The 27,078-nt window shown below is 39.9% G+C and overlaps 1 protein-coding gene across 2 annotated transcripts in view; it reads left to right on the top strand.

Moving 5' to 3' along the window:
• Window positions 1–27,078, top strand: part of SMOC2 (SPARC related modular calcium binding 2) — a 175,496-nt gene that overhangs the window by 60,966 nt on the left and 87,452 nt on the right. For both annotated transcript variants that reach the window (XM_073335247.1, XM_073335246.1), the window contains exons 3-4: window positions 15,196–15,302; window positions 16,512–16,611. In XM_073335247.1, coding sequence (XP_073191348.1) covers window positions 15,196–15,302; window positions 16,512–16,611 — 207 coding nt within the window. The remainder of the gene's footprint in view (window positions 1–15,195; window positions 15,303–16,511; window positions 16,612–27,078) is intronic.

Here is a 27,078-nt window from a genome sequence, read left to right on the forward strand (position 1 = left end):
TGACATGCCACTTCACTCCTGCCCGTGGCAGCAATCCTCTGAACTAACTCAAGCTGCGCAAACAAGTTGGTGCACAGAAAAAGGGAGGCCAACTGGTCTCACTGCAGTTTCAATCTTTGCCTCCCACCTTGCTACACTGTCACCTTTGATAACCCCAATCAAACGTTCTACTGAAGGTGCTGAGACAGACTCCACTTCATCCAACGGCCAATGAGGAGCGGAGCTTGTTGTTGCAGGTGATGGATTGATTAGTTAAAGAGCAGAGATTTTTAGTAGAGCTGACTGAGAACATTTTCATGAAAATTGAATTCTGTTTACATGCCTGTTTTTGGACCAAAACCTGAGAGTCTCGATTCAGGAACGGGGGGGAGACTCAGGTTCAAATCCATACATGCCTGATTCCGAGCGGAATTTTTCATCCCTGATTACTTTGAATCCGGCAAAGCAGGGACTTGAGCCTGAGTCTCTCTCTTACCTTCTCCCCCAATAACTTCCCAACTAAAACTTCAGCAAAACTGATACATCTCCATGAAATATTTTGGCTTTGATGCAATTTCATTTTTGTCCAAAATGCTGTGACCAGCTCTGGTTTCAGGTCAGCATCCACACTGATCTCTTGTGGCCGTCTCTGCCATCTTGCCTCTCTGAATAACTTGTAGTCAGTATTTTCTCTTAAGCCTTTTACATGCCTGTTTACACAATCAAAACTGGGATATTTTACATACACAATAAAGTTTGAATCAAATTCAAATTAATGTCTCCTCACATTCTTTTCTCCAAATATTAGCCCCAGACATATCTCTCCTCCCGCAAAAGCCAAGAATTCACAGTGACTTTCTTCTTTGTCCAATTCTGTTATCAGTATTTGCTTGATATATTTATTTTGAGACTGTCAAAAGACTGGAATTACAGAGATACCGTTGTCTTAAAGAACTTATTGTTTTCTCTATTGTTTTTGTTAATTGTTTAGGTTTCATTTACCAGGAAAAGTTAACATTTAAGGGAATTCGTTAGCACCATGGGGGAAGCTATTTTTAAGTTTGGATTTTAAGTGAGACAATAAAACCTATTGACAGAACTTTAATCCCAGTCTCCTTTCTCCCACTTCTGTCCCCTGTGCCCTCATGCCTGTAACAGGCACTTAAATAGCTGTGTGTGAATTTTTGTTTTTTAAGATAATAAAGTAAAGGGAGGATGAACTGGTCTGAAATGAGGTACTTCATGAGCCCCACACCCACCTTTGACCAAAATTAGAACTTGCCTAATGGACTCTTTTAATGTTAAGAAAAACAACAACCCTGCAATTCATTTTTCTCTCTATTATTTTTCATTTTTGTGCACTCTTATGCTTCCAGGCAAGGCTGGAACCAGATGCTGAAGTGCTGGAAACGTTATGAGAAGTCTGATTCTTGTAATATTTCCAGCCCACTTTTGTAGCTTCAAGAGGTTCAGCTAGTTTGAATAAACTTTAGATGAACAGCCACATTTTTGGATGCTTCTCCAAACCAAACCTAAACTCTGAACTTCCCTCACTAGAAACAGACATTTGGTTGTGCAAGAAAATTGGTGCGAGCTGAGAAGCATTATTATTTGTGTTACAGTTGAACCAAGAAGAACTAATTGTGATCAGGGCCCAATGTATATAGACATAGAAGGAGACAACCCCTGCCCTGAAGTGTTTACAATCTAAATAGACAAGAGTGGGTGAAAGGAATAACAATAGTTCCTATTTTACAAATGGACCACTGAAACACAGTGAGATTAAGTGACTAGCTGAAGGTCACACAGGAAGTTTGTCACAGAACCAGGGATTGCACCTAGATTTGGGACAGTAGTCCAGGGCCTTATTCACAAGACTGTCCTGGTATACTTTACTTAAACCTACTGTTATAACCAGTATAATCTGGAACTCTACTCTATTTGAGGCTTGATCCTCTGAGGTGTTGATCCTGTGAGGTTGACATGCCTCAACTTCTGTTGAAGTCAGTGGGATTTGAGGAGTCTTGGAACCTCGAAGGAGTGCTCCATGCTTTTACAGGATTGACTCTTGATGCTCTGTAGGTAAATATGAACCATCTGAGCTAAAATTTCCTGACCCTGACCAAAACGAGTGCCTGAGTACACCCAAATATGGCACTTAAAAAATAATTTGAATAGAAAAGTCACATAATTGTCTACAAACAACCTCGAGATCCTGTCATCTGGACCCTTGAGTCATGCAGAGCCCCTTTATAGTTAGTAAAAAGAAAAGGAGTACTTGTGGTACCTTAGCGACTAACCAATTTATTTGAGCATAAGCTTTTGTGAGCTACAGCTCACTTCATCGGATGCATACTGTGGAAAATACAGTATGCATCCGATGAAGTGAGCTGTAGCTCACAAAAGCTTATGCTCAAATAAATTGGTTAGTCTCTAAGGTGCCACAAGTACTCCTTTTCTTTTTGCGAATACAGACTAACACGGCTGTTACTCTGAAACCTGTCTTTATAGTTAGTGGAGCTTTGCTCAGCACAGGAATCTGCTGTCAGGATGCTGCCAAAGGGTACAATCTTGTAGTTAATGGGAGTTTTTCTCAACTAAGAACTGAGCCCAGATCATCCCTTAAGGTTTGCACTTGTGGAGGGATCAAAAGTGGCTGGCCTATGTGGAAGTGGGGAGTTGCACTGACATAATCTTTAATCCCCTCATAAACTTCCCAAAGACCTTGTGTTGTCCTTGGAGCTCTATGGTTTCTGAGGAGTGAAAATGTGGGGCGGAGGAAGGTCATAGGGTGATGTGAAACTTTCTCTCCAGGGCTTCATACCCTACCAATCCTGCCCAGAACTCCTCTGCATTTAGATTGCATGGATACTTTCTCCACCCACAGAAGCCCCCCGAGAGTTGCAGGTGGGGTTGCCATGGCATCAGAAATCCACCAGAGCCGTGCTGCCAGGGAGGGTGAGGAGGGAGCCTGGGCTACCCGCCTTCTACGCTTGCCCACAATGAGACACCTTTCAGCTTGTCTGACCCCTCCATTTCTCTCCCCCAGTCTTTTCTTCACATAACAAATGGACATGCAACGTAAATGTGTGTTGCCTCTTATAAATCAGAAAAAAAAAATCATAAATCAGGGGAATGTAAGTGACTCATGATAGCGATGGATCTCAAGTGCTGACTTCTGTTCAGGCTGCTAGGAGAGGACCTATTGCTCTAATTCTGCTTTGATCTGATCAATGGCATTTTCACAGTTGAAGCACAAAAATCCTGAGATTTTTTTGAGGCAGGTTCAGTTGGAGGAGGAGGGATCCTAAAAAATCTCATGAAAGGCTGACGTTAGGCAGTAATGCCTTCCTTCCAATTCACACTGCTGTGTCGGTTTCTATCTGGTGCTCAAGTACGCACTGCACTCCAGCCTTTGGAGGCCAAGCTTTACATTTAACGGAAGGAATATTGTCTAGTAATTCGAGTGTGGGACTGGAGATAAGACTTCTGTGTTTTATTTCTGGCTTTGCATCTACTTTAAGTATGACATTGAATAACTCAGTGTGTCTGTCTCATTTACCCACCTGTACGATGGGCACCTAACAGTACCTAACACAGATATTGTGAGACTTCATTAGCATGTATAAATTGTTTCGAGAGCTTTGGATGAAAGATTTTGTATAATAATAATAATAATTAATAATGGGGCATAACCTGAACTTTTTAGTCCACCCTCAGGCAAAACTTTCATTGCCTTAAGTGAATTTTGCCTAAGTAAAAACTTGATGATTTCATCTTCAGAGTCTGGATAGCCAGGCCCAGAACCAGCCAAACACTTAATCACATTTTTAATTGTAAGCATATGAGTAGTCCCTTTGGCTTCAGTTATACTGCTTCTATGCTTTAAGCTAAGCATGTGCTTTGCTAGATCAGGGCCTTATTTCTTATATTTAATTTGTATTTATTTATTTATCTGACAATACATAGGGCTGTATATTTGTGGCAGAAACTGTGCTGTATAATAAAATCTGTGACAGGATTTTTTTCATAAAAAAGTCATGGCCTTTCCCTTTGGACTTTTCTAAATTTTCTGTAGGTTTTTAGAATCATCCAGTAGCATTTAGTAGATAATCATACTTCTGCAGTAAAATTCTATTGCCTGATTCAAAAATATATACAAAAGTTGTGCAAATTCTCTATTAGATTTTTTAGGGGTTTTAGAATAATTTCTATAGAATTATTGGTTTCATCTCTATAATACTGTATAGGACTTTTGCATTAGTCTTATTACTCTGGTTAGCCCATTACTGAACATGGCTCCATCCATGAATTTTGAAAATGTGGGTTTATATGTTTCTAGTGTCGTGGTTTTCAAACGGTTTTAGGTTTCAGAGTAGCAGCCGTGTTAGTCTGTATTCGCAAAAAGAAAAGGAGTACTTGTGGCACCTTAGAGACTAACCAATTTATTTGAGCATAAGCTTTCGTGAGATGAAGTGAGCTGTAGCTCACGAAAGCTTATGCTCAAATAAATTGGTTAGTCTCTAAGGTGCCACAAGTACTTCTTTTCTTTTTGCAAATGGTTTTAGGTTACTCAAATAATTTGTATTGTAAAATTATATTATTTGTTATAATTTTCCATGACAAACAATAAATGTATATTAATATTTAAACTAAAATTTGGGTGGGGAGTGACGGTTTCTGCTACAACACTTTCTTTTTCCATTTTTTGGAGATGTCAAACAACCATCCTTAGTCAAAAGTAGATTAGTGGGAATCTTGCTCTGTTGTGAGAGGATCAATAATTTTTTTTTCCCAGAGACCAGAAACTGTTAATGTCAATTGAAAATGAACATTTTAGTACTTGACGGACATCTCTTTATCTCACACCTCAGCTTCTTCAAGTATCAAGTCTCCAAACACTGTCAGCCTGCTATATCTTGTCTCAAAGTGAGCAGTATCTAAAACAGAAGTGTCCAGTGGAGAAAAAACAGGTTTTTCTTTCTGGTGCATTGTCAAGAGAATAATGAATAATTGACAGCAGCAGTTCATTTTTCAGTTTTACTGATGCTATAAGGGTGGATTGAAACAAGTAGCACTCTGCTTCAGCCTGCATCAGTTGAGTGTTCTTTAAATATTCAAGGTCTCTCTACATAAGTTATTGGAGGTTCAGGCAATTGGGCATAAGTAGGGCCGTACCAAATTCACGGCCATGAAAAACACATCACAGACCATGAAATCTGGTCTTCCCCTCCCCAACACCCTACCATGAAATCTTGTCTTTTGTGTGCTTTTACCCTATACTATACAGATTTCACTGGGGGAGACCAGCATTTCTCAAATTGAGGGTCCTGACCCAAAAGGGATTTGCAGGGGGGGGGCACAAGGTTATTTTAGGAGTGTCATGGTATTGCCATCCGTAGTTCTGCACTGCTGCTGGCAGAGGCTCTGCCCTCAGAGCTGGGCTCCCAGCCAGCAGCCGCGGCTCTCCAGCTGCCCAGCTCTGAAGGCAGCGCCGCCGCCAGCAGCAGCAGCAGCGCAGAAGTAAGGATAGCAGTACCGCAAGCACCCCTAAACTCCTTTTTGGGTCAGGATCCCTACAATTACAACACTGTGAAATTTCAAATTTAAATAGCCGAAATCATGAAATTTACGATTTTTTAAATCCGGTGACCATGAAATTGACCAAAGTGGACCCTGAATTTGGTAGGGCCCTAGACATGAAGAAGCTGAAGAGAGTAAGCGATGTTTGCTTTTGAATTCTGGACACCATGAGAACTTTCAGTTTAGTTGTCAGCGATGGTACACACAAGCTCATATGGGGCCAGGTCCTGGAGTGCTTACTCAGACAAACTCTCATTGCCTTTAATAGGCGTCTGACTTGAAAAGGAGCTGCAAGATTTGCAGTTATGCACTCAAGATGATAATTATTTGTTTTTCAGTAATGGCAAGAAGATTATTTTTTTCCTCTTTCTATTTATTTTTAAGTTAATGTGGCAGATAGTGATTGACTAATAGCCTGTATCCATTACACAAGTTCATTCTGGACAACGGCAAAGCAAGTGTGCCTACACAATCCTGCTAAAGTGCCTCAGCTCTGTCCTGGAGTTCTTCAACACCCATGAGGTGGTAGTTTGGGCTCCAGGCATAGCACGTATAGCTATATTCATTCCTTACAATTCATTCCTCACTGCTAAATAAGCACAACCCAGAGAGCCACCACAAATAATATTGTTGCTATTTCTCTGTAATGATGTAGATCCCTTTCTCTATGGGAAACCCTATACAGCTTATGTTTAGCTTAACTAATTTATGGTATCTTAAAGAGCCTTACTGTTTAAAAATGCCCTCCTTTTATGGGCTATCATAGACATAACAAAAGGTACTCTCTTCATTTTCAGATTCACATAAAGAATTGAAACACACATAAAAATGTGTGGAATTTCACATAAAATAGTTTGCTATTTTCCCAGAAAGAGGGATATACAGCATTTCAATAACACTACAAGAATTAAAGTTCCTGGCAGTGGTGAAAAAAGTTTGTCACTCTTACTTATTAGTTGTAGAATGCACTCCTTGCAAGTCTCCAAACACAGGGATATTTACAGCATACACTTCAGTAAGGTAAACTTTTCTCTTCAGATTCTAATACTACTACTCAACTGTGACATTCCCTACATGTAGGAAAAGCAGGATATCACTGCTGAGTGTTTCTCTGAGGATGTGAATTTTTTGCTACTGCATTAACATTATGAAAAATAAACTTGGGCAGAGCCATCCAACTTTACCAATCCTTCACCTTCTGCTAACAGCCTGACTAAAAAGCTAGAACTTGCATGTTGGCTTGGTAGGTCAAACAAGTCAGGCTTTGTTAGACCAATGGGGAGAATTCCAAGGTTGATGGCCCTCCAATGAAAATACTTTGTAGTCCTACGACAATCAAATGTAGGAACGCTTAACTGAAGTGATGCTGTTGCCTGTTAGCTGATGAACGAGCTAATAGGAAGAGCACTGGTCTCCGAAGATCTTATTCTTTTAACGTTTAACTCAGTAGACCGAGGACTGGGGCCAGATAGGGTTTTTGTAGGTTACCGCAAACACCTGGTATATCAAAATGGAAGCTTAGCATATTTTCCCAAGCATAAATGTACTATACTTCACTTCTTGCATTTTTTCTTCCTTTTCTTTTCCCCTCCATTCTTTTTACTTGTTTCTCTCATCCTTCTCCCACACCCAGCAAGTTTTGGGGGGAAAAAAATCAATTTTTGAAAATGACTGGGGGGAAAAGGAAAATCACAATGAAAAAAATTAACAAAAAATTGAAAAGACATTTTTGGAAAAAAAAATCCATTTTTTTTAAAAAAGGATATTTTATATGAAAAAAATGTTGTTGGCCAGTTCTTTCTAGAAGTATTTTCCTATTGGAGGTAACTTTCAACTGTAAGTTGGTGGCACATTACAGAATTCCGATCCTGATTCAGATGCAGCTCTAAACTTCTCTGTATTCTGTTATTGGTCCATCTCATTCTCAAATGTATCATCTTTTTCATAATGCTATAACTTCATGCAAAGATTGTTAAAGTCAGTCAGAATGCACAGGACTAGGGGGTAAAAAAACCCTCTCCTTTATAGTCAAATGTACTTTCAGCCATAGCCACAGCTCTGCAAAGTTCAACAGTTCCACTTAGTAGAGGTTTGTGCTAATACTGGCTATTGATTTCAATCCATGTCATTTCACTTTGAGTTTCTGTTTCTGTACAAAATTAAAATCTCAAAGCAAAACTAAGTTGAAACGACCAGGACTGAAGCCCCAATGCAGCAATGAAGACTTGAAAGCACACGTAGTTGTGAATTTTTCCTGATTTTTGATGTAGAATCATAGATGGGCCCATATTCCTATTAACCTGGTCAGGCTCATTCAAAACCTTTGTGCCCCTTTCAGAATGTCCGGTCTGTGTTTTGGGTTTGTATTTCTGTTGTTTCAGATTTTACTATGAATACTTGGTATGCCTCTAGGCACATTGTATCAAGTCAAAAGAAAGAGGAATATTTTTGTGCCAAGGAGGATTCCAGCCAGCATTCCTTGTTTTATCTTATAGCTTAACTATCTAAGTTGCTGGGTGGTTGCAAATGTGAAAAACACAGTGCCTGGCTCCATTAGATGCCAAGAGAAGAGGGTTTCAGCTAAGATAATGCTGCCTTCTTGTTAAGATCCAGAATGCAGCAATAAAAATGAAAAGACAGAAATCATCGGGTGATCATTACCAGCAAGTACAAAGTCTTTATGTTGCAAATGTGTCATGTTAAATGTCTCTGCAGACATCCACCCCCCTCTTCACTCTCAAAATGTGGATGTGTCTTCAGATCTTTGAAGCAAGGAGATTCAAGCACAAGTGACTTGATACATATTTCCTATCACTCTAGAATACTGATACATATGTCTTTTAGCCTAGTGGTGATCAGCTCTTAGAGCTGTATACAGCCTTAGATCCAGTGTCAGTGGCGATTCCTGCATGGACTGAGGGCAGTATATACCCTTACACACCAAAGACAAGCCTGTTACATTGAAAACACTTTTAGCACAGAAATAATAATTTTATCAAGATAATGTTGAAGTAAAAAGAAAACAGTACAGAGTTTAAGCATAGAAGTTTCTGGTTATCAGGGAATAAGGTACAGATTATCAAGGGGTGCGAAATTCGGTTTAGGAATGGGTGGCGAAAGGAATGCATAATCTGCAATCTCCCCGATTGGGGGTAAAAGTTTAATGGGTCAAAGTACAGACATTGAGATATGGGGGTATGTTGTCCATATAATGGCTATGTTCAGGTGTGGAGTATAATGAGTGGATACAATGATGAGGATGGCTCTACCCTCGTTTGGTGGGATTTAATGTTCAGTGAGTTTATGGTTCCAATTCATATGGTCCACTGGAAAAAGTCTCTCAGTCCCTTTCCCATAGTTGATGCACGATGTCGTACCGGCTCACACCTCCTGGTACTGTCGGTGGCCGATGATGTGTTCGATGTAGATGTCCCTGGACCATCGGATGGTGTCCGAGACCATGAGGCGCCGCATGAGCCGTGCGTAGCGTCGACTGATCCCACAGGTCCGCAGCACACGCACGTTGCAGGGGTCCCAAGCGCCCAGGGCTCTGACGATCAGGGCATCCATCTGCACCTCGTAGTCCTTCGCTCTTAAGGTTTCGGCCAGGGGGGCATATTTTTCCAGCTTACGAGCTCGGGCTTCGTGGAAGGCCGGGGTCCTGTTCTCGAAGGAGACCGTGAAGTCGACGAGGATGATCTTTTTCTGGGCCTCGTCAGTGACTGCCATGTCAGGTCGCAACTGGCTGTCAGTACCGGGGATGGCGCAGTTCACGGCAACCTCCCCCAGGCACGGTGCGATGGCTTTCACTAGGCGGTCCTGGATGGCCTTGTGGCGCAGCTGCCAGGCTCTGGAGTGGGGCTTGCAGCTGCACAGGATGTGGGGCAGGGACTTGTTGGAGTAGCCGCACTTCCTGCAACGCTTGTCTTGGTTCCCATGGCGGACGGCTCCGCTGAGTGGGACGCAGTTGAGCCGGGTGCGGTGGATGAACCGCCAGTCGGCGAAACGGGTGAAGCCACCCCCGGCGAGGAAGTGGTTGCTGGCGTCCCACTTGCTGGTCAGTTCGAAGTCTTTACCCTGGTCTGGTTTACGCTTCAGAGTTTCCATGTACAGTGAGTGGATGGCTGCCTTCAGGGTCCTCTCCAGCATGCCCCTGGCGCTCGGGGTGACGATGGTATTGTCGTCGGACCTGATCTGCGGCACCAGGACTCCCAGCTCCTGGCGCTCCTCGCATCACTCCCAGCGGCAGACGATGCGCTTCCCCAGGCGACGCGTGGCATATTACATTCACTGATTAATGCATGTTCTTCCAAAATTAGAAGTACACCAGATGCACATAATGCATGCGCTTACCAATTAGTAAAAGAAACAGGGAAAGTAACAGGAAAGAAAAATGAAAAGAAATAACATCTTCATTCCAGCCCCAATTCAGCGAGATACATAAGTATATGCCTAACTTGAAGCATCTGAGTAGTTCAATTAACTTCAATGGGCCTATTCAGATGCTTAAAATTAGGCATGTGCTTAAGTACCTGGCTCAATCAGGGCCTCAGTTGCTGCTGATGTCTACACAGTGTTATACCGAACACTTCCAAATGACAAACAGGGGGTGATTTAGGGAAAAGTCAGATTATCCTGGCACTCTGAAAGATAGAAGGAGCCAGAAATGGGAGCCTTCAGTAAGAGTTAGAGTTATCTAGATTACATGCTATGCTAAACTTGCTTGTTCAAATCTTCATGGATTTAGGAAAGCTTTCTGTTCAGCACAAGAACAGTTAAGCATCTGTGCAAAGCCCTCAGGGTTTTTTTTTTTAATTCAAATAATTAAGTTTAACCATTTTTTAAGTGGTCTTAACAAAGTGATAAATGTTACTGTCTGTTCAGTGGGATTTTCAATCTATAATAAAATAAATAACTAAACAAACCGTTATACTATTTTATGTATAAATATGTAACCTATGTCAAACACAGTCAGCGCCCCTAAAAGTAAGTGAAGCTCAGTGGATTGGGAAAGTAAAATTTTTGTTAATCTTACTTAACACACATATTACCATCCAACAATGAAGAAAAAGTATAGGATTGACTAAATCAAACCCCATTTGCAGAACATGTATTTATTTACTTATTTTGGCAATCAGTTTAATTTCCAATGAGAGAATTTGGATTAATCTTCCCGTGGAGCCCAAAATTTGTTGTAAATTTAATTCATATTGGATGTAGTTATAGAAATACGGTTTGCATCCCGGTTAAGATTGTGTCATTGTTTCCATTATAAACCTAATTTTTTTTTCTGCCAGGTTTTTTCTCTCCATGATACATTATAGCAGAATTGCCAGCTGTATTAAAGGTTTTTTCCCTTCCTCTTAGACTGCAGGCATCAAACACTGTTTTATTGGAGGCAGGACAGTGGATTAGAAGGGGGTGGCAATCTGTTCCAGTCTGGGTAATTCCGCTGTTAACTATAAGGTTGATCCTACATTAATTTCCTTGCATACTTCAAATTCTCATTGATTTCAGTAGTATTTTGGTTGCACAAGGAACGAAAAATAAGGCCCTATGTTTCTAATTTTCAAAAATGTATTAGAATTTGGTCCCAGATCCTGTAAATATGCACATGCTTTCCTTTACTCACAGGAGTAGCTCCATTGAACCCAGTGGGTGAGATTCTATGCTGTGCCTTTAGGGGTATGCCTACACTGCATTGTAAACCAGAGTCTGTGGGACCTAGGCTTGTGGACATGGTGTTTCCAAGCCTGTGCTTGAGCATCCACTCTGCATTGTAAACCTGGGTTAACAATTGCTAGACCTGGGTCTTAAAGCCATGCTTATGCGTCCATATTACACTACACATCTGACTCGGGTCTGCAGTTTGAGCTGTGTCCACACTGAAAAATGGCAGGGCTTGAACTTGATTCTCAGCAGGACTTGGGCTGTGACCCATGCCCCTACCAGAGTCCCAGGACCTGGATCCTGAGTGCTTGCTGACCCTAGTCAGACTGATCTGTGTGTGGATGAGAGGGGGACTTGGGCTCAAACCTGAGTCGGAGCCTGGGCACTGCCCAGAATCTCTGCAGCACTGTGTGCTGCTGCCCACTCCCAGCCTGCCCCTCTTGCTCCCCACCATGCTTGCAAAGGAGTGCTCAAAGGACAGCCTGCTGCTGTCTTTCCCAGTTCCTGTGCCAGGAGAATTCTTCCCCGGCCACAACCAGAGCTTTTAGGCAGCCTTTATGGTGCTCCAGCCCATGTACCTCAAGTACAGAGGCCAGAGCAGAGATAAGAATCGTACCCAATGACACAACTCACTTGATTTAAAATTACATGTGTGCATAAACTGTTTGTGGGTATCGGGGTTTCTATTGTCCGAATCTGGGCAGATAAGGCCTCAACATTTTACAGGGGCTAAACCCAAATGATCTTTCACCCACTCCACATACTGAACTCCACCTTGGGCCTGTCTACTACTATTGGATTGGTTCCCAATCCATACATGAGACAGGAGCTAGACTGAGTTCAGTGGGGAACCACTCACAAACCAGCAACTGATTCAGACCTTTAGTGTTGAGAGGATTTGTCATTAAATGTTTTCAAAAAGTTAAGTGAAATCAGATTCTTTTAAAAAATGTTTCTCTTTGTAGAGCTGGAAACCCAAGTACAATAGCATTGTGAGGGTGCAAGATTTGTCTAAAAATGCTACTTAGCATTATATGATGCTTTTCATCTTCCACGTGCTTCACAGACATTGACTTGATGCTGATCTCACACCAGTAGGACACCATTCACATCAGTAGAGTTGTTCCTGATTTACACCAGGCATAGCAATGATTAGAACCAGGCCCATGAAGTAATTAGTCCTCCGAACACACCTGAGAGATAATTACCATAATATTTTAACCTAAGTTCACAGTCCAAGATAGGTGAGTGTTTAAATCCAAAATCACCCTGTTTTAGCTCAAGCAAAAGTATGATTTTGGGTTAAAGACACTGGACGAGTGGGGTGGGTGGAAAGGAGACCTCAGCGCTGCTACAAACTTCCTGTGTGAGCTTTGACAAATCATTTGACTTTTCTGTGCCTCAATTCCCCCTCTGTAAAGGGGCTAAAATACATCCTTGCTCCCACTCTTTGTCTGTCTCAAGTATTGCCCTTCTGTTTCAAGGCCTGCCTCTTGTTATGTGCGTACACAGCACATTGCACTACAGGACCCGCTTTTTGGCTGAGGCCTCTAGGCTTTTCCATAATAACACTTTAAAAATTGTGTAATAATATGGCTTCAATGAAGTTGCACTTGGGATGAATTTAGTCCATCTGTTTTGATAATCGAATGTGTCATTAGTATTACAGATATGATATTCTGATATTTTTATCTCGCCTATCCTTTTATAGTTCCTCACTTTTATAAGTTTGTATCACATCCCCAGCTTTAACTGAATCACAGTTCTTCCATGTGCTATTGTAAATCTTGATAAATGAATAAAGCAGAATAATTTACAAGGATGTATCTGGAATAATAGTTTGACTGTTTCCGCTGGTTAACTTGATAAGAGAGCTTTCTACCAGGTTTGCTTTGGGGTTTAGAGAGGCACTGTAATTCCATGCCACTAACCTTCAAATGTTTCCTATAGCTAAATAATCCAAGAAACATTAGACTTCAAACTTGAGTTTTCTATTTCATTAAAATTGATCACTGTAAAGTCTAGGAGTATTAAATTGACTGCAAATATGAAGGCTTTAGAAGGCAGAGATGTTCAGGAACAGGGTGGCAGACAAGGTGTTTGGAGAATTTATCTGTCTCTGGCATGCTTTTATGATAATTCAAATATTGGAGATAATTTATAACTCTATCAGTATTGTAGTAGAGACCTTATGTGCTGGAATTTATATCACTTTTCCTTTTAGACATTTAAACCACATGTTGTGATAAAAAAATGAGGACAGAATTCCACCAAAGGAGTGATTTATTTTCAGTTTAAAACACTGGCTACATTAAAACCACATGTAAGTAAGTACTGTATAACCAAACCAAGCTCATAATAAGGCTTAAGACACTGAAGGTAGATTAAATATTTTTGGTTTTTAACTTTGGCAGAGCATGGACTAACATAATCTACCTAAGCTACACAGTACATTAACCAGAATGGAAGTACAAGTTCCCTTGGTGAAAATCTAAGAAATTATTAAAGTACATATACAAAACAATTTAGCCTCTTGTTAACTAAGTTTTCCTATGTATCTGTGAAGGGTGGAAGGTTTCTGTCCATTTGCTAGGTGACATATTGGGTCTCTGCAGATGTCCCTTCTGAAACATCATAATGATTCAATGTTTAATCTTAATACTTAACTTTTTATAAAGTCATAATGATTTTCACTTCTAATAACTTTACAAATTTGATTAATCCTCTGAACACTCCTATGAGATAAGTATTATAATTTCCACTTTACAGAGACGTAAACTAATGCATAGAAGTTAAGTGACTTGTCCAAGTCCAGAGAGGAAACCAATATGAGAGCAAAGATTAGGACTAAGGGACTCCTAATTTCTAGACCAGCACTCAGATGATAACTAATATTACTTTACACTTATTTAGCACTTTCGAGGCCAGATTCTCTGGTCCTTTTACGTCAGTTTAGCACTAGTATCATAGAATCATAGGACTGGAAGGGACCTCGAGAAGTCATCTAGTCCAATCCTCTGCACTCATGGCTGGGCTAAGTATTATCTAGACCATTCCTGACAGGTGTTTGTCCAACCTGCTCTTAAAAATCTCCAATGATGCAGATTCTATAATCTCCCTAGACAATTTATTCCTGTGCTTAACACCCTGACAGTTAAGAAGTTTTTTCTCAGCACAAAGCTTCCCTAAACCTGGTGGATGTTGGCCAGTGAAGAATCTGACCTGTGTTCAGAAATCGTGCAGTTCCATAGAGCCTGCATAGTGGCTCTAACACCATTCCCCCACCCCCAGCCTTTGGCACAGAGGGTGGGGTCAAGGGAAAAGGGGGCATGGCTGGGGAATCCAAGTTTGCCAGAATTAAAGTATGTTTCAGTTTTCTCGAATCCCATAAACCACAGCTGACTTGTTAGCTATATTTTTAGCATCATAGAAATTAGAAATAGAAAAGATGTATTAATTATTATACACACTCCTTGCAAGTGAAATAATTAGTCCACGTATTGTACAGTAGATTATTATTAATTTGTATTACCGAAGCACCTAGAGATGCCACTAAGAGCAAGGCCCACTTGTGATAAGCAATGTAGCAATGTGCAAACACAGTGTGTGAGAGAATCCCTGCTCCAAACAACTTGCAGGCTAAATAGACAAATGTTGGGAGGAAAAACCTAATAGTAAGTGTACTGCTGGTAGACCTACTACACTTAAAAGAAAATAGATACATTTATTAGATGTATATGCAGGATCGTACCAAAGAGAAGCAGTGATGATATAACTTCTTTGATTTTCTTTAATTTTTTCCCTATTTCTAAATACTCAGGTAACAATACATCATCAGGAATGAAAGGATCCAATTCTTTATTTGGGTCTCTGAACCTTCTTCCTTGTTTATACTTTGGGCTATCACCTATACTCTCTTTAATGTTGCATCATTCATCTTGTTTGTTTTCTCCCTTTCCTTAGATGTTTCCAGGTGTGTGGCAGAGAGGAAATACACCCAGGAACAAGCCCGCAAGGAGCTTCAGCAAGTTTTCATTCCCGAGTGTAATGATGATGGCACATACAGCCAGGTTGAAAAGTTTTGGCTCAGTATTTTTATGTCTTGTTGTTCAGCATGCTTGTGTGTTTGTGATGCAGCGAGGGAATTCCATTAACACTGAAGTTTAGAAGTGGGAGAATAGTTCACGTTTTGTACCAATTTAGTCCTTGGCCTCTCTTCAGAAATGATCAACAAAAGAGCTGCATGTGATGTTGGTTATTGTGATGTGCACCCCATTCCACTAGGGTGAGACAACCAAGTCATTTCTCATAGCTCTCTGACGAGTCATCAGCTGGTAAAATGTGTATGATTTCTGTCCTGTTCCTGATCCTAACCAGTAATCTTGTGGTAAAAGAGTCCATATTCTATTGCCAAAGACATGAGTCATAGAGTAATCCTCCCTAACCCCTGCTGAATCTCTGTTCAGGCATCATGGACTGAGACTGAGTTACTCAGGCAAGGACTTCGAATCCAAGAGGGGTACAATTTGAAGCTTTTATCACAGTCAGATACATACTAAGCAGGACTGTCTTCTGCTACCATTATAATAAGCTTTAAAGGTAGAGTCATGTAGAAAGTTACCGTAGTCATTTTTAAGTGTAGCTAATAGTTAACATTTACCATATAAATATCAGTATGGTAGAGAAAGTGACATTAGACTCCAGGAGAGATGTTAAGATGTTGGGATTTATAAAGCAATTAATGTAAAGTAGGCATTCCAGTAGTTTGCTCTCTGAGAGCTTTGGGCATGAATAATACAGGAAAATGTGCTGTATCCTGTTGTTACTGTGCGTGAGATGATATGTTGTCTATCTGGAAAAAAGCTAGAGGGGGCTTACCTCAGGAACAGAGATAGTCAATCCACGTGTCCCCTCGGGAGCTTCTGTGAGCTTTTCATAATGCCTGTATCTTATTCTTTCAGTATAGGACATACTACAAAACGAACACACATTAATAGCTTTCTCCTCAGTTCTCCACTGAAGCACCTACTGTAGAGTGCTTGAGGGAAGCTCTGCTTTTATGCTTTAAGGATATTCATCAGACTTGAATTATGGTCTATTAGTGGATTATCTTACTAGACACAGAAAAAGACATTTGATATCTTTAAAATATATTCTACTGGAGGACTCCATTGTACTCAAGAGACATATATAAATATAGACTCTATGTGCCATGAACATTTCAATATGGTCAACATATGTCTCATAGATTTCTCTCACTTGATGTAATTTCCTGACAGGTTCAGTGTCATAGTTACACAGGATACTGTTGGTGTGTCACTCCCAATGGACGTCCAATCAGTGGTACAGCTGTAGCACATAAAACTCCACGATGTCCAGGTAAGTAATGATTTAGTTTATCAGTGACATCCATCCATTTTCTCTACCTGTCTCAGTTTTTAGGATTTTGTACAGTGCTCATTAACATGATACTTATGTGCCAACATATGGTGTCATGCAACAGCATTGCTGAAATGATTATTTCTGTATCTTATAATTTTCTTCCTTGTAAACTCACTGCAAACATTCCATAGAGTTTTACTTTTTAAACATTTTAAGTATTAAGAAGAATTAAAAAAAACAACAACACTGTCCAAGGTTTGGTATTGTGAAAACAAATTCTCACCAGTAGCCAAATGGGGGGGGGGGCAAAGTGTGGGGGGGAATCACCACACACCCTGTTCAATAAAGCTAAAAAGTAGCATTAACATCAACGTTAAACCTTTGTTTGTAGAAAATGAACAACAAACAAAGACTGCAATTCCCACAAGTTTTTATTTTAAACCAGTGCACATGAACAAATTAACCAGTTTTTAGAGACTGCCTTTTAGCCTCATTTCAAACATGTCAAAAATGTATGGTAAATCAGAATTGTACAAGCAACTGTACCGATTACTTTTCCAGGTGGTTTAGGTCAATACAACAGCTCTCTGTCTACAGATATTGAAGCTTTGTGAACTGCAACAGCAGTACCCCCTGCACTTTAAACTTCTTGTAGTGGAAGGATTAATTGACACCTTGGCTCCCTGGAAGATAGTGTTAGGCAAAAAGATTCTTTCCCCCAAGAATCAGGCAAGCCCAGACAATGCTAAAGGAGGTTTATTCATGGTACCAGGAAGACTGATAAGCAGCTTCCAAAATATGGTGCTACAGTGGCCTGTTACATACATTCTTTTATTAATTTAGTTGCATTTATTTGTATATATTGTTACAAGTTAAAAAAAACCCTAAACAAAAATAAAAATAAAAACAGTACATACGTATAGAGGTCATCCTAATTGCATTAAGCATCTATGTCTACCTTGCTGGGGGGGGGAAAGGCGGGGTGAGGGTGGGGTAGGGATGAGTGCTTACAAATATCCGGTGGGCTGTGAAGGGAGGGTTTGTTCTGTTTTAAGAGTTAAGTTACTGGGCAGGCATTTAACCATATAAGGTTATTAAGTGTTTACATTTGTCAGTGCCCTTGGGCTACTGAAGCATTTCTGCTTGATCTGTGGTTTCTGTCTTAGTTGTTAGCTAAATTTTAATTTTTGCCTGACAATAGGCAGAGTTGAAGAAACTGAGATATGGCTTCTGGTGGGGCTCCCTTACCCAAACCTTCCCTATAGTTAAGCAATATTTTCAGAGCAGAAACCTTTATTATTATTATAATAATTACAAGAAGGGAGACGACCAGAGAAGAAGTGAATATGTAAGAACAAAAGAACTGCTTTTAAAGCCCTGTGTGACTTAAATGATGTGGAGAGCCTTCCAAGTGTCTGTCCTATGGTAGTTGTTACCCCAGGATCCATAAAGTTCAGTTTAGTTCAGTGATCTAGTCCAATCTAGCATATATGCTGAAGACTCACTTTGGAGTCAGACAGAGTTGCCAAGAGCCACATAAAATGTTCACAAGTTTTAAGATTTAATAATATATACAGAAGTGTATTTTAATGTAATGATTGATAAAAACTCTGACCCTGATTCAGGACCATATTTAAATGCTTAAGTGTTATCCTAAATAGGGATGTAGTTAAGTGGTGCTTAAGTGCCTTACTTAATTGAAGCCTCCATCAGGAGTTTTGCAATATCAGTGATCATGAAACCCAGTAGCTCCCTCAATTTCACTAACCTCAACAAAAAAGGATTATGCATGTGCTGAAATCTCAATAAATAATTGTCTAATAGCTCTGCCAAAGTGCGTGGCATTAATTTCTGGTCCACGGTTCTGCTGAATTATTTACTGGACAAGCAGATTCATGGGATTTTTCATGTTCATTGTAATCAAGAAAAAAATGTAGTTAGTTTCAGATGCTTTAACTGATTAATCAAGACACAAATTGTTCAGTTTCTTCACTTACACCGCTAAAGTGTTTGCTTTGTTCAATCAAAGTCATGATGTGAGCCGGAATATAGCCACAGGAAACCCATCTTTCTTCTATATTCAGGACCAAGGCCCCAGTTTTGCAAAGACTCATGCATGTGCTCAGCTTTACACACATCAAGTAGTCCCACTAAAGTCAATGAGTCACAGTGCATAAAGCTAAGCATGTGTGCAAGTCTTTGCGGGATCAGGGTCCAAATCAGTGCATAGGACCCGATTCTGCACCACTAAAGTTAATGGTTGTTTTTCCATTTATATCAGCGGATGCAGGACTGGGCTTGTAATGTCTCAAATACCTAGGAGAGGATTTTGAAATGCTGTGATGAAGAGCTCAATGTTACTTAAAGAGGACTACACAGCCACCTACTACCATACGAGAGACAGTGCTACAAATTTTACAAGAAGTTATGCAGTGAAATAACACAATCCCCTGTGCTAATTTTGCAGAATGACATTCTTGCTGAAGCAGAGCTGCAGCTGTAGTCTGTTTCCCAGTCTGTTTCCAGGATCACCATCTGTCAGGACTGGAGAGATTTTTTTTCCAGAAGGAACATTGAAGTTTTCCATTACATCTACTATTTGCTTTTATCTTTTTTCCCTTTTCTATCATTATGCCCAGGAATGATGCCCAAAATATCATTACTTACACAGAGTTCATACTTGCTTCTTTCTTAATTAGTTCTTTTGGGATATCACAGGCTCTCAACCAAGCCAAACTGATAAACTGTGCCGTTTCTGGCCTATTCTCAAGAATTCCCTTGCTGTTACTTAATATTGCAAGTGCACATCTTACAGCAGTGGAATCTGAAAACTGAACGGTCATGTATTCTTCAGTTGCCTATGCTTTTCTGGAGACAGAATGTAGTGGTTAGTTACAAGGAGGTCATTGATTATTCCAACATTTACACATACAGTTTCATCACCTTGACTTTCATATGAATGCTTGCATGGCACCACTGTTATCTGCTATCTCACATGGCTTACTTCATGGAACTTTTGCTAATAGATGTGTTTCTTCTTTATTTAAGGGTATGGATTTATTTGATATGTGGATTTACTTGCACACGAATATTTGGCTTCCAAACAAAAATGCTTAATATCAAAAAGTACATCTCTCTCTTGGGTTGATCTTTTGTGGTGGGATATTAGATGTGGAGTCCTGAACAAAAGAACACTTCTTTATCCATTCCTTAGAAAAGGTCTTGCATTCCTATTCCTATTTATATTTCTTCAAACTGAGCATGGATTTTGAAGTATTTGATGGTTGCTTTTTCACATTGTGATTTTTTTTCAGCTTCTGTTTACATGTTCAATCAGCTCATAAAATAACAATTATAAGCAGGGAACTCCTTACTCAGGCCTGTAGTATTCTAGATGTAGCCTTTGCCAATCCTGAGCCTTTTCTTCTCTCTTACTTTACTCAAATATATAACACATATTTATTGCACTTCTTTTTGGTTCTTCCCGATGGATCCCCTTGTTTTGTATGTAACAGTACAGAGGATCATCTTCCAGTCCTCCATCCTTCCTGCCTACATTTTTGCTCTTGTTTCTTATTACATCCCTTTCCCCCTTCACTCCCTGAATGAGTTTAGCCTCACTGATCCCTTCATTTCCTTCTCCCACACTCCTCTGCATTCATCAGTGAGTGTCACCAGTTAAATCTGGAACACATTCCGTATCACAGTGCTCCAGGGGTGCACCCTCTGCATTAAAACCCTCCCTGAAAGCTTACTGTACTTCTTCCCAAAAGCCTACAACTCTAATCAACACCTCATGATACTGCCATCCCCACTCCTCTCTGTAGCTAGTAAAATTATGCTCTCACCAGCTGAGACTCCCCATGGGCTCTTGTCTTATCCTTGTATTGACTGTAAATTTCTTGGGCAGCTACTATTTTTTTTTTCATTTTTTGTACAGTGCTGACCACACTGTCAGTGTAATAACCCCCACCAGTTTACACCTGTGACCTTTGACACTTCACTTGAATCCAAAGTAGACACAAATCCTTTAAGCAGATTCATACAGAAAGATGCTTGCTCCCATTCAAAATCCCATTGACTTCAGCCCTTTAGACTTCAACAGAGCATGGTGTGGAAGTGGGAGTCTGCCTTTACAGATCAAATAGCACGGTCCTTAGCCTTAGTTAGTATTTCACCCTATTTAGCGGAGATTTTCCGAAACTCCCTTGGCTATGCCTGCTACCATGATGGTAGAGTCTTTTTCTGCACTTATATTTTATTGAGGCAGCTACTGTTAAGCCCATTTAGTTTATAGTGGTTCACCCATGATGCTAGAAAAACACAGTACCGGAAATTCCGAATAATACCTAATAATACAAGTATTCCTAATATGAACAATTAAAAGTGTAGCTCTTGAGAACCTAGTGGCAGTTTGCTGCTCAGCCATTTATTTTCTGTTTTGGAGGCTTTCAAATCTGCATGCCAGATTTGTGATGTCAGATAGTTTTTCTCTGGCAAATTTCCTTGTCTAAACTTCATGTTGAAATGGCCATCAGTTCAGTATGGTAAACAAGACTTTTGATGCAGTGATTCACTTATTGAAATCCTTATTTTAGATCAACAAAAACATTCTGCAAGATTTTTTTATTTAATTTTCATTTTAATTCTCAGGGAATTTAGCACTTCTGAGGGGAACGGAATTGAGGCAAGCAACTCATTTCACATAGGCTGCTGAACAATTGTCAGGTGTAATGGTTTTTCATTACTATCAACCTGGGTAACAAGATCTGAACTGGTGAGAAGTGATAGGCTTTATATTTCTTTGACAAAGCAGATTGAGAGGTGACTTGATCACAAAGTATAAATACCTTCCCGGGGAGAAAATACTGGGTACTAAAGGGCTTATTAATCTAACAAAAAACAACAGCTGGACATTAAAGCCGGACAAATTCAAATTAGAAATAAGACACACACATTTTTAACAGTGAGGGTGATTAACCACTGGAACAAACTACCAAGGGAAGTGGTAGATTCTCCATCTTTTGTTGTAGGTTCACACTGTACTCTTCTTTGGGTGGCCGGTAGAGTACATACTCGCATAGCCCCCTTAGCAAGGGTATGAACAACACTGTGACCAGGCAGGCACAGCTTTAGGCTAATAGGGTAAAAGATGAGACTGAAGGGTGTGAGGATGTATGCAAGTACATGCTCTCTACTCACCCAAGCCATGCCTCCCTGTCTACACTGCTGTTTTTTAGCTGTGTATTGTCCCATTGCCTACCTGAGCTGAATCCCCAAGAGGAGAAAGACTATGGCAGGTGAGAGGCAGTGGAGAAAGGCGTAGGCAGCTACCCACTGTGTAACCTTTCTCTGCCACAGGAAAAGGTAGAGGAAAAAGGCTTTGCCAGCTCCCCACTACTAGAATCCTTCCCCTGCCACACAGAGAGGCTCCAGAAGTGGGGAAAGGCTCAGTCAGGCTTGGATGCAATGTGGACGCAGTCCGCTTTTCTCTGCGGCATGTAGCTACAGATACACTGATGTAGATGTATGCTTGACGTCTTCAGACCAAGACTGAGTGCCTTTCTGGGAGATATGATTTACCCATACACAAGTTATTAAGCTTAACATAGGAGTTACTGGGTGAAATTTAATGGGCTGTGATCAGATTAGATTATCTACAAGAGATCAGATTAGATTATCTAAAAAATTTCTGGCCTAAAAACCTATGAGCAAACCTCAGAGCTGTGTAATCCACTTCATATTGCTTTTTGCAATCACAGTAGCACCACTAGTAATAATTGCTAGAAACTCTAGCTGGGATTTTCAAAGACGTCTAAGAGATTCAGGTACCCTACTCCCATGAAAACTGAGTAGGATTTCGACACGCAAATCCCAGACTCCAGTCTTAAAAAACAAACAGCCATTAACATAAATCTTTCTGAAATATGATTAGATGGGCATCACATATGGACTAATTCAGCATCACATTCTATTGCTTCAGAAAGACTGCATTAATTAGAGCTCTTGGTCTTAGGTTTGAAATGAATTTGCACAGAAATTCGAGGTGATTGTGAAAAAAAGTCAACATTAGAACTGGTCAGAAAAAGTTATTTTACCATTGAAAATTTCAATGAAATTAAAAGTAATGATTTTGGCAAAATGTTCCACCAAAAAATTGACTTTTTGGCAAAAAATCTAAACTTGACAATTTTTGGCTGAAAATTGTTAATATTTGGTTTAAAACTTTTAGTTTAAAACTGAACATTGCTATTGGGAAATGCCATTATGACCATTTACACCAGCTGACATTCTGCCCCTAGGGTTGTTATAATACCCCAAACTGGGCAAAAATCATCTTCTAATTTTGGGGTTTCATTGGTATAAGTTTCCAACTATTCCACTTTTCAAGGCTTTTTATTACCGATCTATAATAATCTGTCTATAGTTTCTGCAGTATGACTTGCTGAAAATGCACAGTTTCTCAGTGTTTTCTGCCAGGTGATAATACAATAGATATTTAAGTTGCTAAATCTATCAAATCGTAACTTAATTTAAATTGAAGTTGTCCCCATTTTGCATAACATTCTAACATAATAATTCCTCATGTTATGATAATGGCTCTTCATGAACTGCTCCATTTCTTGTTTTTAATGTATATTCAGTCTGATACCAAGAAAAAGAAATCAGATTAAACCCTCACTTTATTCTGAAACTATTTTTATAGACGAGCAATAATAAAGCATTTAGTAATTTTTGGCAAATGTTTAATGAATGATAAGTTGGCTCAACTAGGGCATGATTCAGAACTCTTTGAATTAATTGGATTTTTTAAAAAGACTGTCTGTTTAGTTTAGGGTTTTTAATGCTGCCCATCCCTGTAGTATCTAAGTACCTTCCATGTAAAATCAATAACAATTGAAAAGTCTGAAGTGGACGTCATGGAGCTTCTGAATCGCCTCTCTTCATGGTAAAAACTGTACTTAGGGTATTTTTGTTTGCTTGCTTGTTGTTTATTTGGCTTCTCTTGGTTAATTTGTTTGTGTTACAGGTTTTTACTTCTATTTTTAATTTTAAAAAACTGGGGGTGGCTGTTTATTTGGGTAGATGGGGCTGTCACTACTGTTAGTGTCATTCTTGCTGTGGTGGAAAGGCTTTTTCAAAGAGGAAGGACTTGCAGTGTTTCCTAAAGATGATCAGATTATGTATTTACCTAATGTGCTCTGGAAGTTCGTTCCACAACCGGATCCCCTTGACCAAAATTGTGTTGTCCCCAGCTCTCACATGCTTTATGTTGGGCTTTTTGAGGCGGAAGTTAGGTTTTACACAGGTCTGCTCTTAATTTCTTAGAGGACAGAGCCCTTTTAGAGGACAGAGCCTCTGTTAATGTCAATGTTTATCGATGACACCACACTAATCAACAGGTAGGAGTAACAATTTTGAGTTGTTTCGTTAATTACTTGAAGTTAAATGGGAGTGACAGAATTTGCCTTACCAGATCACGTACAGTCACTGGGATACCCTCTCTCTAGGAGCGGTCATTATCTGATGTTTCAGAGGAATCTGGAACTGTCACCCTAATGTGAACATGGCCAACTATAAAAGGTTGTACATGTGTATGTGAAAAATCCCTCCTGACCTCTGTGGCCATCAATTAACACTCTGGAGCATGAGATTTATCTTTATCTTAGCCTCCATAGTAACAGATGTTACAACTGGTTATAAAATTTCACAGCCACAGGATCTGATTACATTTCTTTTACTTATGTCATACATTTAAAGGGAAGGGTAAACACCTTCAAATCTCTCCTGGCCAGAGGAAAAACCCTTTCACCTGTAAAGAGTTAAGAAGCTAGGATAACCTCGCTGGCACCTGACCAAAATGACCAATGAGGAGACAAGATACTTTCAAAGCTGGAGGGGGGGAGAAACAAAGGCTCTCTGTCTATGTGATGCTTTTGCCAGGAACAGAAAAGGAATTGAGCCTTAGCACTTAGTAAGCAGTCTAGTTAGATATGCGTTAGATTCTGTTTTGTTTAAATGGCTGATAAAATAAGCTGTGCTGAATGGAATGTATATTCCTGTTTTTGTGTCTTTTTGTAATTTAAGATTTTGACTAGAGGGATTCTCTATGTTTTGAATCTGATTACCCTGTAAGGAATTTACCATCCTGATTTTACAGAGGTGATTATTTTATTTTTTCTTCAATTAAAATTCTTCTTTTAAGAACCTGATTGCTTTACCAAAAGGTAAAATAGTTTGTACCTTGGGGAAGTTTTAACCTAAGCTGGTAAAAATAAGCTTAGGGGGGTTTCAAGCATGTCCCCACACATTCATGAAACCCCCCTAAACTTATTTTTACCAGCTTAGGTTAAAACTTCCCCAAGGTACAAACTATTTTACCTTTTGCCTTTGGACTTTATTGCTGCCACCACCAAGCATCTAACAAATACATAACCGGGAAAGAGCCTACTTGGAAACGTCTTTCCTCCCAAAATCCTTCCCCCTTTCTTGGGGAAGGCTTGATAAAAATCCTCACCAATTTGCAGAGGTGAACACAGACCCAAACCCTTGGATCTTAAGAACAATGACAATAGCAATCAGGTTCTTAAAAGAAGAATTTTAATTGAAGAAAAAAGTAAAAGAATCACCTCTGTAAAATCAGAATGGTAAATACCTTACAGGGTAATCAGATTCAAAACATAGAGAATCCCTCTAGGCAAAACCTTAAGTTACAAAAAGACACAAAAACAGGAATATACATTCCATTCAGCACAGCTTTTTTTATCAGCCATTTAAACAAAACAGAATCTAACGCATATCTAACTAGATTACTTACTAAGTTCTAAGACTCCATTCCTTTTCTGTTCCCAGCAAAAACATCAAACAGACAGAGAGAACCTTTGTTTCTCCCCCCCTCCAGCTTTGAAAGTATCTTGTCTCCTCATTGGTCATTTTGGTCAGGTGCCAGTGAGGTTATCCTAGCTTCTTAACCCTTTACAGGTGAAAGGGTTTTTCCTCTGGCCAGGAGGAATTTAAAGGTGTTTACCCTTCCGTTTATATTTATGACAACTTATGATTAAGGTTATGGTATGGGTATTTTAGATTTCTCTGAACAAGTTATTTGCAATATTACATTTTAAAAGATGTTAATGTTATTTAGGTTGTTATTAAGTGTGCAAAGTCAAGCACTCAAAAATTAGGAAATGGTAGAATTAAGGTAGCCTGTGCAACCTTAATTTCCCCCCTTGTTTAAGCATTATGGCAGTCTATAATTACATGATAGCATACTATTTTTCCCCAGCACCCATGCCTCATTCAGCTAGCAATGATGCTTAGTTACTATCAGCCTGGGAGAGATTTCAACCATTAATCTACGGCAGTGGTGGGCATTAGGGCCCATCCACCCTGATGGCCCATCAGGGTAATCTGCTGTGGGCCACAAAACAATTTGTTTACGTTGACTGTCCAGAGGCACAGCTGCCCGCAGCTTCCAGTGGCTGCGGTTCACCGTTCCCAGCCAATGGGAGCTGCAGGAAGTGGTACGGGGTCGCCACCTCTTTCCACAGGTGCCATTGACTAGGAATGTCAAACCACAGCCACTGGGAGCTGCGAGCGGCCGTGCCTGCGGACAGTCAATGTAAACAAACTGTCTTGCAGCCCGGCAACGGATTACCCTGATGGGCTGTGTGCAGGCCGCAGGTTGCCCACCACTGATCTAGTGTGAGCAATTCATAGATACATAAATTCATAGATTTTAAGGCCAGAAAGGACTATCAGTTATCATTCAAAGTTTCCATATCTCATTAGCAATCAGTTCTCCAAGCCATCCAGTGCCCCTATTTCTTCTTAACGGGCAGGACTTCCTCTCATTTTTATTACATGGATGTTTGATAAAAAGAACTTTTGCCGGTTTTAATCAACCAATTTTTCAATTTTATCAAAATTTTGCCATCACAAAATTTCCAAGGAATTTCATGACAAAGCTCAAGAATTGTACTCGAATGTAATAAGCCTAAACTGGAAATTAAAGTGAACAAATAAAAGTAGTTGCAACATAAAACAGATAATTGTGCAATACAATTTGCTGTTTCCTATTTTTCAGTTGTGCAGATAAATACACTGTGATCCACCAAACTATGCAATTTGCAGTCTAAATACTAAATGCCACAACAATGAACAAATCTTTACAAATATTTTGTAAAAATTACTGTATTTAATTTTTCATTTTGTTTCCTCTTTTACATATATTAAATGAGAATTATTTGAAGTATACAACTACTGTCAATTTGGGGTCCTGGATTCACCAGTCCATCAAATTCACTTTGTGATGCCTCTGCCTTAAATCAGCCAGAGATTTGCCCTAGAGAGTTCCCCCTGTGTAGGGGGAACTGATGTAAAGCTAGTGGAGGTAGCTGTGTTGAGGGGAGGGTATGTTGGGGTCAGAGTGGCAGCAAGGCAGAGGGGAAGAGAGATGGTATGGTG

The sequence above is a fragment of the Lepidochelys kempii genome, chromosome 3 (genome assembly GCF_965140265.1).
Source record: "Lepidochelys kempii isolate rLepKem1 chromosome 3, rLepKem1.hap2, whole genome shotgun sequence".
In the NCBI taxonomy this organism is placed as follows: domain Eukaryota; kingdom Metazoa; phylum Chordata; order Testudines; family Cheloniidae; genus Lepidochelys; species Lepidochelys kempii.